Below are 16,575 nucleotides of genomic sequence, written 5' to 3' on the forward strand. Positions count from 1 at the left end.
AGTAAGCGGCCTGCAGACCATGCAACAATCTTTACATGCAAACTAGTCATCTTTTGTGCACAAATGATTTAGATGCAATGGCCTTTTTCACTGTCACATCTGGGTATACATCGTAGTATGTTATACTGCTCCACGTTGGGCATGCAGTCAACACACTCACACAAGCATGAGTAACAAAAATTAATTCACAGAACTATAATTTTTCATATATTATTAAGGATAGTACAAATTTTCTTATGATAAACTATATATTTTACAAATGTTTTAGGGTTGGTCGGTTAATTCAACAAATTTTCCTTGATTTCAATCGGGAAAATGATTTGGGATATGAGTGTTTTTAATACTGATACTGCATGTGTGACAAATTTGACTTGTACATCAAGGCATCAAACAGATGTTATTATGTTAATACTATTTTTTACCCTTTATTCAGTCATTACAACCGTATTTAAAGCAATAAATAATCGTGCTTTTTTTTGGGGGGGGGGGTGTAAAATATAGTAAATTCTAAAGGAGAAATAACGTTCTGACTCAACTTCTTTTTTTTTTTTTTTTGTCCTACTCGCGTTAGCCTACTTCACCTTAAAACTTCCACAATGTTCACCGTGCAAGTTGTACATGCTGAATAAATTGATGATCGTGCCGCAGCAGATTTAATTTTTCATACACTGGGAGTGCTGCTAAAATGACAAACAGAGCGTAATAGATGTTGTTCCCTCCCTTTCTCAAACAATACAACTGCCAGCTGCACACCATCTCTCTACATGGCAGAGAACCAAACCAACTCAGAAATACAATCTTGATCCTATAAAATCAGGCGAGAGAACTCGCTGTGGCTACAAAAAATAAATAAAAGAGTTAAATGATGCTTTAAAAATGGATACGTGTTGAATATTGTTTTTGAATAAGACTTTTATGTATCATTATAGATTTTTTGTTTTGTTTTTTAATACATGGACGCATGAACTAAATATTTACGTGTAGGTTGGCATCTGAGTGCCTTTGTGGGCCGCAAACGACTACACCCTCCAAATCTCCAATGTCGGCATAAAATATATATTTTTTTAATTACAAGTGGCAAACCAACTAAATGCTCACATCTTTTCGTGACCAACAATATTCTATCAAAACTTTTTTTCTTTTAATATTTGGTGCGTTATATACACATGCATGAAAAATATGAACGTATGTAGATATTAACCAACTTAAACATTAATAAAATTTGTTAAAATGATTTTTGCACCCACAAAATTATTTTCCCATCAGGATTTGTTGCAAAATGTGTCTCGGCACGTGTCTCCTTGGAAACCGGTAGACATGCACTTGTCCACATGGACGGCATTAATCCATGACTTGACTATTTTTAGAAGAGATGGTTGTAGCTCGAGAGCCAGCAACACCGTGCTCGTCCCCCTAATACGGCCCCTCCTCGCCCTGCAGGTCTGATTGTGTTTCTACACAAAGTCAGGAAGCTGTCTGGCCTTTGAGAGCTGCTAGTTGGGAGGAAACACACCGCATGCCTATGACGGGCACACGCCCATGCAACTTTACGTCCACGGCCGCGCGCGGTAATTCACAAATAGGCTCTTGATTCCATGTAAAACACACACCAGCATATTTGTTAACCAATGAAGAGAACTCAATTAGCATGGTGCATTTTTTGAGCCTTAAACGTGTGTGCTTGAGAACGAAAATGCATAAAATAAAACTGAGAAAAATGCATGCATATAGTAGACAATAAGCAAAATATTTATTTATACATTGAGGGCGTTCAGCTGACTTGAAATGATAAACATTATGATTATAATTTAGTATTGTATTGTACTATAACGCGTGTACAGTATATCGTATTATTATTATTATTATTTTTTTTAATGTTACTGGTACCACTGAGTTTCCCTTCCACATATATGATTATAATTTGTCTAAAATTGTGGGATGTAAAACAACACAAGGGTCCCTCCTGAACTAATTACATGATTGTGGCACTCATTAAACTCATTGACGGCCCTAGACGTCCAATCCATTTTAACTGAGAGGGACGACAGCGATCATTCGCTGAAACGTGCATTAAAACCCAGTCCTCCCAGTTTAAATGAATTAAACGTCTATCTAGCGTTGTCAATGGCAGGTATTGAGTACATACTGTATGAAATTTAAAAACCGCAAGAACAGCAATTTTGGAGTTTTATTGGGGGCCATAACTAGAGTGTTTCTGTTTTTATTCATTTAAATTTTATTAATTTTGGTTTTATCACCATACCAATTTAATATTGTTTGTATCTATAATATAATGATGTTAATAATTAATAATAACATAATTAAAAATTGATAATGATTACAATTGATATTGTATGTATGTATGTATGTATGTATGTATCTATCTATCTATCTATATATATATAGTATAATATATATATATAGTATAATATATATATATAGTATTATATATATATATATATATATATATATATATATATATATATATATATATATATATATATATATATATATATATATATATATATATATATTATACTACAGATACATACAATACTATATTATAATATACACTACCGTTCAAAAGTTTGGGGTCTAAGCGACCCCAAACTTTTGAACCGTAGTGTATCATATGGGATTTTTCATTATGACCCCAAACTTTTGAACCGTAGTGTATCATATGGGATTTTTCATTATGTACCCTAGACCCCAAGCTTTTGAACGGTAGTGTATAGGGCAATAATATAATACACAAATACATACATACATACATACATACATACATACATACATACATACATACATACATACATACATAGTGATTATTAATTTAAGAAATACTTATACGTAAAATTGATCATCTTTATATCATTATTATTATTATTTTATTGCCAAAATAGTTATTGTCCCATATATTGATAATACATAAATTATTTAATGTCGCAATTGTTTTCTTTTCTCCCTAAAATACCATGTAAATTGTAAGAGGCCAATTTTGAATACGCAAACACGTTCAGATTATCGGCTGCCATTGACGGCGATAGACGTCCTATCCATTTTGACTGAGACAGGAAGGCAGCGATCAATCACCATCAGTGGCACTGAAACATGAGCATTCATTTACAGCTGTTCCTCCCAGTTTCAACGATTTGGACGTCTATCGCTGTCAATGGCTGGTAATGAGTTAAATACTAAATTTGGGAGGGGGGTAATATAAACAAAAATAAAATAAAAATAAATGATTATAATAATCTCCTGTATACCGCTTTTTCAAGTGTTCTCTTCTCAAATGTTAGACTAGACCAATATTCATTTTGTTATATTTATTGTCATTAATATTATTTATCTATCTATTTATTTATTTATTTAATTTATTTTTTAAAGAAATAAATGGCCACTTGAAAGGTGTCCAATGAAGCGGCTCTGTCCCTGGTGCCAGCCGATTGGTTAGCGGGCACCATGCACGGTGAGGTAAGGCCTACAAGGGCGGGGGAGGGGCTTCCTGGCACAGCTGAGGCGGATCTACAGCCTGATTACGTCCACGCACACACATAATTGATGACCTAATTGAGGAGCGGGAGGAGGAGAAAAGTTGACTCGTTCCTCCTGCTCGCATGCAGCTGAGGGCATTGATGTGACCGGAGAGGCTTTCAGCCTTGTACTCGCACTTCTTTCCCCCGTCTTTCACCTTCACACACGGAGCACAAATCCACATTTTCACCTTTAGTTTAGCGCGGCTGCTTTTCCTTTTCCGTCACTGGTCTTTACCCTCCTTCGGCTAATTTTTATTTTTTTTTTTTTTTTGAGGGAAGGAGAACCGTTATCCCTCTCGAAACACGAATTTCTCCTAAACGAAACTTTCAGGGGGAAAAAAACAAAGTCTTCACTTCCTCACCGCGGCACTTCGAGTTGAACGACCTTCACCGGACTCTTAGCGCAGCCGCAACTCACCTCGGGCCACTCTCACCCGGCAAGCACTCACTCGGCGCCGCGGCAGCATCCTCAACATGAGCCTCAAGACTGAGACTGAGCCGAACAACAATGTCTCCATGGAGGAAGAGGTCAGGTTCACCTTTTTCCTTGACTGTCTCGTCATTTAACTCTATGCCTGCCATTGACCGCGCTGGACGTCTGGTTCATTCTGGCTGGGAGAGGTCGGCAGCGAATAATCGTCGCCAGTGGCTCTGAAAAACGAGAATTCACGGCCAGTGTTGTTGTCAATGGCTGGCAATGAGTTAAATACTGTAAAATCTAATAAACATGTATATTTGAGGGGGTCTACTTTAGTGTTTCTGCAGGTAGGATAACCAGAGTGTGTTCGTTTTATTCAAGTTTGATCGATTTTAGATTTTTTTTTTTTTTTTTTTTTTTTTTCATAAATATAATAGACCAGTAGGCCACACTTGTACTAAATGTTAACTCATTGGTTGCCTTTGACAGTGATGGACGTCCAATCCATTTAAACTGCATCTAATGGATTGGGCATCTTCAAGTCACAAGAACTGACAAACTAGTTTTAATTTCACAGCACAATGATACAAAAGGCTATATATGGACGTACATAATCTTCAATGGCACTGAGAATACTATTGTGTCCTAGGCTGCACCAGGTCTTTTATCAGGTTTAGTGGTTTTTTTTTTTTTTTTTTTAAATCTGCACAAATAATCACTTGCTATATAAAGGGTAAATTGGCAAGATGAATAACTCATGGAAAACATTGGACTTGTGGCAAAAAATGTTAATGTGACAACGAAACTCTCGTAAATTGAAAATTACTTTTTAAACTGGCAAAAAAAATTTCTTGCCCCTTTACACCCTATTGTTTTTCTCCAATTGCTGTACATTTCAGTCTATTCTTGAATTCCTTTTAACAACTGAGTAATGGATGACTAATTCAAGCTGCCATAATTCTTTTTGTCCCGCTATGTTTCTGGACAAATGACTTCTTAAGATGCACAGGGGGAGCACTGGCCTCTTTTGTTGCTCCACTTTTGCCTATTATCTCTATCAAAGCTTGCGTGCCCAATTATGTTAAGGCCAGCGATCAAGCAAAATGACCAGAGTCAGTATAGTATTACCAAATCTGCACATTGATTCCACTTGTTTTTGTTGAAGCCGCATTCCAGCTTGAGTATTCCAGCTTGTTTGGCAGTCTGACCCCAAGTTGTAATACCAGCTGCTCAGGCATCTTAGTAGCTGTATATTTGAGTTGTAAAAGAGGAAATTGGTTCTGGGGCACCTGAAAAATGGCTGAGCGGCAGGGAAAGGGCTATGGGTCAGAGGAAGGAAATGGTGTCACGCTGTGAACTGTTGTCCAGCGCTGTTCCTCTGGCAGCCCCATTGTAGCTGAGGCCTCCCCACCAGCTGAGAACTAATGGGCCCCCGCACACTGTTTGTTTCCACGGCCACACTGGGCTTCACTCTGCATCGGCCATCAATGAGCTGTGCGCGCCCAGCAGGATGAGAGCCTTGTTTGGTTTTTGCTCATTTAGGGAGCTCACAATGAGTGTTCTTTCACGAACGTTCGATTCACGGGTGACCTGGTTGTGGAACTAAAGAGCATTTTGTAACTATGTTTGGATGTGCATGAAACATTATTTTGCGTAGCAATCACTGAATGAATTTTGTATAAAAATTGTGTCCAAGTTTTTTTTAATTTTGAGTTCTCAATGTTTTTTAGGTACGAACACTTTTTGTCAGCGGTCTACCAGTTGACATCAAACCACGGGAACTGTACCTTCTATTCAGACCATTTAAGGTATGTTGCCCTTCAATGGCATTTGTGGGGGAGCTGTGAGATGAGATCATGGTTAATATTGTGAATTAACATGAACTTTTATTTAACTTGTAGCTTAAAAAAATAATGTAGCTTGGTCCAGACAAAAAGGCTAAACCTATACAACCGAATATGTGCGTATATATCTGCTCTGTGTTCCATAAACACAAAATTTTCCACTTTAAGTATACTGAAACAAGCATTATTTCAGTAGTCTTACTTTTCATCATCATGTGTGGTTAGGGCTGGATGATCTGGCATCGAAATAAAATTTTACCAAAAATTAGATTTAAAAAAAAAAATAAATAAAATTCTGCCTTCTACGGTCTACCCTTTACATTTTTAAGGAGAATATAAGAACAAAAGAAGGAATGCTCACAACAAGTCAAAATAATAAGTTATGTAAGGTACAAAACTTTTAAATGTATGGATTTCACCACTTCATTTTTCCACCTATTTGTGCTGTCAGCCCCCCAAATACAAGTAATAACGATGCAAAGGAAACTCATAGAATGTTAGTTGCTTCATTTCCTTTGGCAAAAAGCTAACAAAAACCTTCAATTTATTAATCATTTGGGGGGGGGGGAAATCACACAGACCTATGTTGGATGTAATGAGATTTTTCAGAAGTAAAATGAACGCCTTGGCTCATAGGATGGGTAGCAGTGGTTGAGCTGTCTAGTCTAGTCTAAAACAAAAATATAATCAAGCTCGTTTATTCATCGTAGCTGAAATCAAATGGCCTCCTTGTTAATGAGTCCAAATATTTGCATATATGGAAATGAGGTCACGTCATTGTTCATCCACGGCTGTTTTTCAAATGAGCTGTGTGGTTCCTAAACACTCCTCCTACTCATGTCCTAACTAACCAAATTGGAAGTGGTATCGCTCGCACATGGATGATCCTGTGGAATGTGTAAATGAGTAGCCCTTGCCACTGACCAACCTTGTGTGAGAGACCCAACTCGCCAAATGAAGAGGCAAACATTTCCTCTACTGATGCACAACTATTGTAAAACGGTTGCTGAAGTGGCTGACCCTATTATTATTTTTCTAATAACAGGCACTCTTTTAACTCATTGGATGTCAGACGTCTTTTTGGCTGTGAGATGCTGGCAGTGATCCCTCAAAATCGGTTTGACGTCTAATGTGGTTGATGGCACTGGAACATAAGCATTCACAGCCAGTCTTCTCAGTGTAATTGGAGGTATAGTGTTGGTGCCAGGAAATGGATAAAATGCTATTCTTTCCCTTTAAATACTTTGAAATATAAATGTACTTTCTAGAGTAGATATTACTGGTAGGCCATTTACCACTTTTTAATTTACATTTTAATAAAAATGTAATTTATTAAAAATGATGTAAAATATATAATTGTGATCAACCACTTAAATGCCAACTGTCAATATTAGGGCTGACATAACTGAAAATGTGAGGTCTGTGTTTGTGGATGCCAGGTTTCTATGAGATCAATTTCGGTGCTGATGATAGACAGCACCTTCATCATGTCCATCCCAGCACAGATTTTTTTTTAAACATGATAAATCCAGAATTTAATTTTTGTCTGTGTAATAGTTGAGGGGAAAATGTAAATATTTGCAGGAGGTGGTCACCTGATATGCAGATAGACTTTTTGTCAATACTGCTATTATAGCCAATCTAATGATGCACACATTAGCAGTATATATATAAAAATAAAAAAAAATTATACTTTGTCCATTATCGGATGGCTAAGAAATTTGCCATTTTCATACTTAAATACTTTGAGCAACTTTTTATATCAATGTCATTACTGTTGTGCTTCATTAATTTTTAAAATTACTAACAAGGCACTTGCCCTGTAAAATCCTAATGTATAAATTCAGGTAAACGGAAGTAGTACACAGTATTTTATAGGGGCCCCCCAAAAAACAAGTAACTTAATTTTAGCATTGGGATAGCTGCAGCCTGATCTCCAATTGATAGCTCAGAAGTATGTTTCTCTTCCTTTTGGCGAGCAACCTTCATGCTTGACTTCCTTGCATGTGACTCTATGCCGGTGGATAATTGGCTGTCTTTTTTTTTCTCTGCAGGGTTATGAAGGGTCACTGATTAAGTTAACATCAAAACAGGTGAGCGTCTCCAACTGTTGATGCTAAAAGTTGTGCTTTTTTGGAAGCGTATCAAGTTATTCCCCCTTCTCTTTTAGCCTGTTGGGTTTGTAACATTTGACAGCCGATCTGGAGCTGAAGCAGCAAAAAATGCTCTAAATGCAAGTATTCATTCATTTTGATCTCTTCATTTGTGATTTTTGCTGACATGAATCTTAAAAACATAAGGGAGTGTTTTGAAAATCCTCTCCAATCAAATTTTCCACCAAGTCAACTCTCTGTCTTTTCATAATTCAACGGCAGGGACTTTTTTGGAAAGCTGGGCGAATCCTGTAGCATTACGGTAGTTTACTTTGACCTTGATACACATCCATCTTTAGTCTAGTGTAGCTTTTCTAATTGTGCATATCACTGCTTTACTCTACTTGTTCGCTAGCCACATTTTAGTGTTATTTGAACACATCTTGAGTAGTTTAACCTCATTTTATCACCAGTAGGCCACCATGGCAGTGTCTAACGCACACACAGGCACACACACACACTTTTATAGCCTAGCCTTCCTTATGAGCATCACCTCATAGACACATACACACACAAACACTCCAAAATACTTCTCACTTGCATGTGGGCACAGCGCTTAGGGCACAAAAACACAAGCAAGGTAAAAACCACCCCAAAAATGCCAGTCTTGTCATCGGCCCTTTCCTCATCTTGTTCTCCAGTCGTGTCAGCCACTCACTCAACTCTTTGGCTGCCACTGACGGCGATAGACGTCCAATCTATTGGAACTGGGGGGGCTGGCAGCGAATGAACATTCATTTGCTGCTAACCCTCCCAACTTGAATAGATTGGACGAAAAACTAATTTAAATCTAGAGCAGAAGGTTGAAAAGAGCCACATGATTGGACGTCTATCGTTGCCAATAGCACTGAGGGAGTTGATTGCGGGGAGGAAGAGATGTAAGCTGCTGGAAATACTTTCAGGTCGTATCCTTCAGCCAGTCCTTTGTCCAACTGTTCTGCTCAAGTTGGCGCAGCCGAGAGGAAGTGGGTGTACTGAATTCTCTGCGCAGTCAGAGCAGCACAGCTCATCGGAAACTTGAAGGATACATCCTGAGTATTAAAAGACGGCTGTAGGAAAGGAGTTGGTGCAAGACTAAACTAAAGCCCCTCAATCTCAGCCCACCTCCCTTACCATCCAATGTCCCCCCCTCCCTCCCTCCTTCCCTCCGTCTCTCCTTCAGGGTATCCGTTTTGACCCCGAAAGCCCTCAGACACTGCGCTTAGAGTTTGCTAAAGCCAACACGAAGATGGCAAAGAGTAAGCTGATGGCCACACCGAACCCCACAAATATCCACCCTGCTCTAGGAGCACACTTCATTGCACGGGACCCATGTAAGTTGTTCGGCTGCACCCCTCTAGGCTAGCATTCACTCTCACTTGGGCAGTGTTGTAATCAATCTCTAAATGAGAACTGAAACCAAATTGACAGGTTAACAATTTAAACAAATCTAACACCCTGCACATGCATGCATCTCAATTCTTCAGCTGCTTTGCTTTCTGAATGAAAATTAACTTCAACCAACATTCAACTTAATGGTTTTACACATGCTAGTGGACAGACATGTACATGTTGGTGATGGGTTTGATGAACTTGATCATTCAGTTGTCCTTGGTCAGCTTTGTTCCAATGTGCAATGTTGTATCCACAGATGACCTGACGGGAGCAGCACTGATCCCAGCCTCCCCTGATGCGTGGACACCTTACCCACTGTACACAACAGAGCTGACCCCCGGCCTCCCTCATGCAGCTTTCACTTACCCGGCGGCGGCCGCTGCTGCAGCAGCCCTCCACGCCCAGGTGAGGGACCAACCGGTGTGTTTCTCTCTTCTATCTTGCATGTTTTGTTTGAAAACATTCACACCACGTACAGTAGATGTTAAGGCATTCATTTTCCAACACTACAATGTTACTGCAACTTCACTATGCTGCTGTTGGGGGTAGTACATGTTGGTCAGGGGACTTTTATTGGGCACTCATTTGTCATTGGCTGCCATTGTCGGCGGTGGATGTTCAATCTATTTTGACTGGAAGAGGCTGGCAGCCCGCAGTCAATGACACTTCATAGTCCTCCTAGTTTGAATGAATTGGACATTTGTCGTTGCCAGTGGACGGTATTGAGAATTTATTTTAAAACTTGGTTTTGGATCAGTCTTCTCAAACTTGCTGAAAGACAAAAATAAATGTGTTTTTTAAATGGCTTAATCATAAAGGATAAAACTGCAATTCTGTTGGAGATTTTTTTTCATGCCATATCAACTTACGGACATTAGGAGCCATACATGGAGTGTTTTTCATTTTGGTGTTTCATTAAAATTGTATTTTTAATTCTATTTACCTGCAGTCCTTAAGATACAACGTATTCACTGCCCTATAAAGTGGTGAAGGTTGACTAACCCCACAACCCACAAAAAAAATCAAGCAGTGCAGCTTCAAATATTAAATGTACTTCTTGTATAGATTATCTGAAGAATCTGTATTCAGATAAATCATACTTTAGGTGGCATGTCCACTGTAGTTGGCTAATCACTATAGTGACTCATGAAACATAATGTACAGAGTCAGTTTGGGGGTCATTTCAAGTTCATTGTGCTAATTCCACTTCATAGTAAGAGCACAACAGCTACATCACGAAGCGCTATGACATAGGCCCTTCTGCTAGGCACTTGAGGCTGAGGAATGCTTGGTATTTGCGTGGAGAAAAAATACTCCTGACCTAATGTAGCCAAAATGTGTGTGTATGGGCAAAGGGGGGCTTTCTAATTGGAAACTGAGAGATTCCTGAAGTTGGAGTTTTCAGCAACTCCCAGCAGCGAGAGTTGTATCCAAACAAAGTTGCGATAATCTGATTTTAGAGTTGTCTGCCTGTGATGTTGCGGTATTTGCAAAGCAGAATTGTTCCCAATGAGTGGCTATGTGAAAGCTTAAAACTATAAAAGAAAATGTATGGACAAAACCCTTAGATTTGAAGTGTTGAAACACCTCATTGTGGTCATGACTGTTTGTGTTTCTTTAGATGCGCTGGTACCCTACTCCTTCTGAGACTTCCCAGCCTGGATGGAAATCCCGGCAGTTTTGTTAGATATTTAGTGAGTAACCTTTAGTCCAACAGTGTTGACATTTCACAATTCACGTTTCTGACTGCAGACTTGATGTCATGCAAACCTGTCCAACAATAACAAAGTAATTAAATGTTAATTATTCGTGTTAAAAACTCTTAAGTCTAAAAAGGATGGGTCAAAAGTTGCTTCAGTTTTGGGTTATTCTTTATTTAACCCATTTTACACACCACCACTTATTGAGTGTATAATTTGTTCTAAATGATTCTTGCGTGTGTTGGCTATTTTTCCCCACTATTCTCACATGAAGCCACTGCTCCAAATCCATCCGGTCTAAGTTGTAAACAAACGGAAGGCCCCCCCCCACACCCCTAATGTATACTGCACCAATTGTTTGCCAAAGGAATAATGTGGGTTTTTTTTTTGTTTGTTTGTTTTTTGTTTGTTTTTTTTGCAGGTGCCTGGAAACCACACCTTTGTTCAGTTGAAGTGAGGTTTGCCAAGCTCATTAATTTAAGGAGGTTTATTTAATGGACAGATGTGCATTAGAAACAGTATTTATATTTCCAATTTCTGTTGGGGCAGTCAGAGTAGAAAAACCATCTTGCTGTTGACAATCTTCACGTGCCCCTTTTTGTGGTACAGCTTAACACTTACTATAGAAGCGTTCGCAAGCTAGTCAAAGCTCCACGGATGATGGTTGCTGCGGAAAATTAACACCTTGAAGATAGTCCCTTTGTGGCTTACCACTGGCCTCAGATGGGTTAGAAGTGTCAAATCATTGCATGTTCAAGTCTTTTTGGCATGAATTTATAAGAATTCTTTGTATCCTAATTTTCTTTTGTGTTTGTGTTGCCTCGTTACATTAGTCTGGACAGCAAAATGTTTTGGTTTCCTGTAGCTCTTTGGTCTTACCTCTGACAAAGTTCTGCTGTTGTTCATTTGCTTATCTCGCATGAACCTTGTGACGGCATCCCCATGATCATATTGGTGTCATTTGACCAGAATAAAGTACAAGTATTTTTGTACTTTTTGTGTAATGTGTATATTTATGCATTTTTGTGAAACTAAATGAACATGTATAGGTTGAATGTTTAGTCGTCTCTTGGTTTTGGTGTTAGTTTTATTTTCCTATAATCCTGTTAAAATAGTTTTAGAGGAAAGTGCAATTTGTTTCTATGGGGAAGGGGGTGTCTGTCCAAAAATCAAAAGTATTCTGAACAGGGCGGGTGCCAGTCTGCTAAAAGAATGCTGTGAAACGATCTATCAGAATGTGAAACTCGACTGCAAACTTTTTGGGGGGCCATTTTGAAATGACTATTGGAGGGAAGGAATTTTGTTTGTGGCTTAGAAACATGTTTGTCTCTGTATCTGCTGTGCATAAGATGTAAAGAATAAAAAGTGAATGAATTTTAGTGCTCATTATTTCTGACACCAAGCTGAATAAGTGTTTTAAGTTTAACATTTTTCTAAATCCTTGACCACTTAAAGATGGACTGCTATACAAGCAGCAGATGTTCGTATCAATAATGGATCCCAACTATTCATTTGTAATGCACCGATGCATTAGTGTCTCATTTTATCTGCATGTGTTGGGTCGACCCAAGCTGGTAAAACTCTGCTCAACAGACCGTGATGACTCCTCCAGGGACTCCGAGGACTGGTCTCGATGTGGCAGCTGTCTAATTGCGCTGCTTAACTATAAACATTTCCTTACTATGCCATTCCAACTCAGACGGGACTGCCCATTGACTAGGCCTCCACTTGTGTTAACATTAACCTGCTTTGTTGCATTTTATGCTGTATTTACAGAATGGGCTGCATTTATACTGATCTGTATGCAGATTAGTCAAGATGTCAATTTGTATACGGTATGTTTTGAAATCTCTTTCAAATGTCATTTCTTATCACCATCCTGTTCACATTTGCTCTGTTGATTTGGAGTGGGGTATTAATAAAACTAAGAAACGGCAGACGTGGCACAGCTTTTAACTTTCACCAATAAAACTATTTTTCTAAATATTAAACCAAGTGCGCATTGTGGGAGGCAGGTTGGTTACCTTGTGAGTGTAGTACTTAAACCTCAACAGGCTCCAGAAAAATACACAAGAAAACTAAGCAAAGGCCTGGTATCATACTTAAAGCCTTGTCTTGCAGTCCGTCCTTGATATTAAAGGCAAACTAAACAGACTGACATGGCATGGCAGCATATATGCACTCAATTTCCCTTTATCCTGTCCCTTGTGAAAATCTAAAGGTATATGGTTCATTTAACTTGAGTTTGATACATATCTGGATTGACAGGAAATCAATACTGTGAATGTGTTCAGCTGGAAGGCAGTTTTGTTTTTCAACATCAGATATGGCCGAACAGTATATGCTGTATTTAAACCGCAGTATGGAGAAATGGCTGAATGCATGTAAACAGTAACCACGTCGGTTTGCGTCAGACTTGTGTGGTAATATTTACATATTTTGCTCTTAGGTAAATATTACAAAATGCAATCATTATGTAGTCTGAAATATTAAAAGAAAATCGGGCACTTTGAACAGATATTGCACTGACGTGACAGCACAATTTAAGAAAATTGAAATTCTTGCACTACCGTAGTGGTTTTCTTGCAGGAGGCTGATGCCACCATCTGGTTAAATGTGTGCATGACCATCAACACAATTTTTGAAGGAACTCGCCTGACCTCTGCTGTACATAGAAGGAAAGGAGAATGTCTGTGCTTGAACCCGGGAATCGAAAAATGGATAAATAAAATGACTTTAACAACGCTGTGTTATAAGTTCAAACTGAATTCCAAAAAGGTAATATAATACCACTGTACAAATTGTGAATAAAAATGATGTGGAAAGGCCAAATTTTTACATTTTGCTCAGAATAGAACAGGTCAAAAGAAACTGAAAAATATCATTTTAAGGGGAAAATATGTTTATTTAAAATTCTAGGCGGCTGAAAGCTCTGGACCCCATGGTGGTCAGCAGGCAGGTGACAGAGAAAACACCTGCGCTTCCGGGTCCTATTTCAAAAACGCTTCTTCTTCGCACTGTAGAGTTTCAACTGGCAACGGCGGATGGCACGGTGGATCATTATGCTCAACGACAGTTGTTTCTGGAAGTATTGTTGAGCCCATTCTATGATTTTACTGTGGCATTTCTGTTTGTGGTACAGAGCCGTTTAGAGGCCCGAGTAGTAAAGCAGACAGAGTAAGCAGTAAAGTTTTTTAGATGTGACCCTTGCGCACAAAGATTGAGCCACATTATCTGAATCTTGCATTGTAGATGATGAGAACTTCCTTCAAACAAAATTTTTACGGGAAACACATTTTTAATATCGTTCCACTATTGTTCTTAATGAGCCTCTCCATCTTGGCTTCTGAGAGATTCTCTAAGAAGCTCTTTATATACTCATGATGCCAAATGACCTTATTAGATGTAATTGCGTCTTTTGGGTGTCCGCTATATGTGCAATTGACTTTTCCAACCTCTTATTTCAAGCTGTCACAATTTTTCTGAGATTTGGAAATGATGCCATGAAATTTGAAAACAACATATGTGAGGTGGGGCAGAGCGACTTGCTTATTTAAATTTGGCACCCTGAAGCGATTGTTGCTCTGAGGAGGGTAGGGATGGACTTATTTGAGAGGTTGGGGCCTAAAGTTTGGTTCTTAACGTGCGTTATTTTATGTTTACTTTTCAAGAACCCAAGTGAGCATCATGGAGTGGACGAAGTTGGAACGCGCTTACGCTGCTGAGGCATTTCTTTCAAGCGGTCACCCAATCGTCGCAACGCAACATGCATTCCGTAGACATTTCAATATTGCCTCCCATGGTCGTGTTCCTGGCCGGCAGTCGATTGTTTCATGGGTAAACAACTTCAGGGAAACGGGTGATGTCAAGAAAAAGAAACCTGGCCTCCCACGAACAGCAAGGTCACCTTAAAACATTGACACGGTGAGACGATCTGTTTTGAGATTTCCCCGACGGTCTGCCCGCAAACACGCATCTGCTCTTGGGTTATCTGCTCGTTCTGTGAGGCGAATCCTCTATGAAGGATTAAAATCCCATCCCTACAAATTATCTATGGTGCAAGAACCTAATCCACGCGATTTTATTGCTCATGAAAATGCATGTGAGGCGCTTTTGGGCTTGCCTGACGACACTTATTTTCTTCAGCGATGAGGCTGAATTCCATCTTTCGGGATCTGTAAATAAGCAAAACATGCGCTACTGGAATCCTGAAAACCCCAGAGGACTTCATCAAAGTCCTCTACAAGCACTACGTGTAACTGTTTGGTGTGCACTTTTGCGAGTTGGCATAATAGCGGACCGCGCGCAACATGTCACTTTTGCTCATTAATATTCATGACCTTAGCAACTGTTGCTAGGCGGGTCAAGCTCACGTTTTCCCTCATGCTAAATGCATGTAAATAGTGTACGAACTGGATGTTTACAGAGCTAAACCTACCAATTCTGTCCGAAAATGATGTCCCTGTTGCCAAATTCACAGTTAAAGATGTGGAAGAACACACAAATATTCAATTAAAGAGATGGCTTGAGTGCTGAGGGCTGAAAAAGACGGGAAAAGGAGCAGACCTGATCCAGAGGTAGCTTTTTTTTTTTTTTAACCTTTTTCTTGTGTGCATTGCCTTACGCCACTGACAATGACATTCTTCATTTTCAACTATCTATCCTTTACCACTATGTATGTGCTCTCTCTTTCCTATATACTATATCTTTGGTTTTCTTACGTCTCTGACTGTTCTTGTAATTTACTTCGCTATTTTTGTGTAGCGATTGCAAATGCTACTCAGTGGCAGACAATGAACACGTTTCTTTTTTTCGTTAATAACAAATCTTAATTATATTAATTTATTTACACTTCCCCCTTAGTAAGGTTGTTTCTTTACAGCAGAAATGTTAAAGCTGTTAAATATAGAGCCTACCTGTAGGCATTAACAGTCTTACTACAAAAAGACCAAGGCCAAACATGGCTAATTTATTTAAATATCTGTATTTTAGAACAATAGGCCTCCATGACTGTTGTGATATATATATATATATATTTTCAGGTCATTCATTGTCAGACAGAAGCAGCACGGCAAAACACCAGGCTAAAAAATAAGTAAAAATATCAAAATGGCTTACCTCTTCGGGGCAGGCTGTGGCAGGCAATGGATCAGCCCCAACAAAATGCTTGCTGCATATGAAGGTAAATGGTTTCACCTTGCTGGCGTTAAACTGGTCTTTAGGACGTCCACACAAGTTGATCCATTGTTCACATTTTTTCCCTCCGTGTTTTTGGCTTCGGCAAACGTATGAAGAAAACATCTTTCATCTGTGGACGGAAATAATGTCTAGAATAATTTGTACAAGTTCCATAGCAGTAGTGTTTACTCGGCATGTTCTTTTTTTGAAAGATTACCGGCAGAAAACAAGCAGTACTTGCATGGGTTGTATGCGAGCGCGCTTCTATGTTGACCCACTTCCGGTTTACAACCATGACGTCACGCAGCCTTGCCGTTTAAAAATAGCATCGTGTGCTACGCTAGTGGCCCATGGATTTTTGAAGAAAAACGAACA

General features: G+C 39.0%; 1 protein-coding gene across 3 annotated transcripts; it reads left to right on the plus strand.

Annotated features, from left to right (window-relative positions):
- The first annotated feature begins 3,546 nt into the window (after nucleotides 1-3,546).
- On the plus strand, nucleotides 3,547-12,397 carry rbpms2a (RNA binding protein, mRNA processing factor 2a). 3 transcript variants are annotated; one of them, XM_057853035.1, is made up of 8 exons: nucleotides 3,547-4,061; nucleotides 5,682-5,759; nucleotides 7,850-7,888; nucleotides 7,966-8,028; nucleotides 9,111-9,261; nucleotides 9,579-9,742; nucleotides 10,944-11,016; nucleotides 11,444-12,397. In XM_057853035.1, the coding sequence occupies exons 1-7, from the start codon at nucleotides 4,008-4,010 to the stop codon at nucleotides 11,007-11,009; spliced, it is 615 nt and encodes a 204-aa protein (XP_057709018.1). In that variant the 5' UTR covers nucleotides 3,547-4,007; the 3' UTR covers nucleotides 11,010-11,016; nucleotides 11,444-12,397. The 3 variants fall into 3 exon arrangements, with proteins under 3 accessions (XP_057709018.1, XP_057709039.1, XP_057709028.1); XM_057853045.1 differs by having other exon boundaries at nucleotides 3,549-4,061; nucleotides 9,579-9,727; XM_057853056.1 differs by lacking the exon at nucleotides 10,944-11,016 and having other exon boundaries at nucleotides 9,579-9,727.
- Nucleotides 12,398-16,575: the final 4,178 nt, after the last annotated feature.

Source organism: Corythoichthys intestinalis, chromosome 1, assembly GCF_030265065.1.
Source record: "Corythoichthys intestinalis isolate RoL2023-P3 chromosome 1, ASM3026506v1, whole genome shotgun sequence".
NCBI lineage: Eukaryota > Metazoa > Chordata > Actinopteri > Syngnathiformes > Syngnathidae > Corythoichthys > Corythoichthys intestinalis.

Bases quoted from the DNA above. Each gene is read 5' to 3' on its own strand.
- rbpms2a (XM_057853035.1), top strand. From the start codon at position 4,008: ATGAGCCTCAAGACTGAGACTGAGCCGAACAACAATGTCTCCATGGAG. The intron at 7,889-7,965 runs GTGAGCGTCTCC...CTTCTCTTTTAG, and splicing joins TTAAGTTAACATCAAAACAG to CCTGTTGGGTTTGTAACATT. The intron at 9,262-9,578 runs GTAAGTTGTTCG...TTGTATCCACAG, and splicing joins CTTCATTGCACGGGACCCAT to ATGACCTGACGGGAGCAGCA.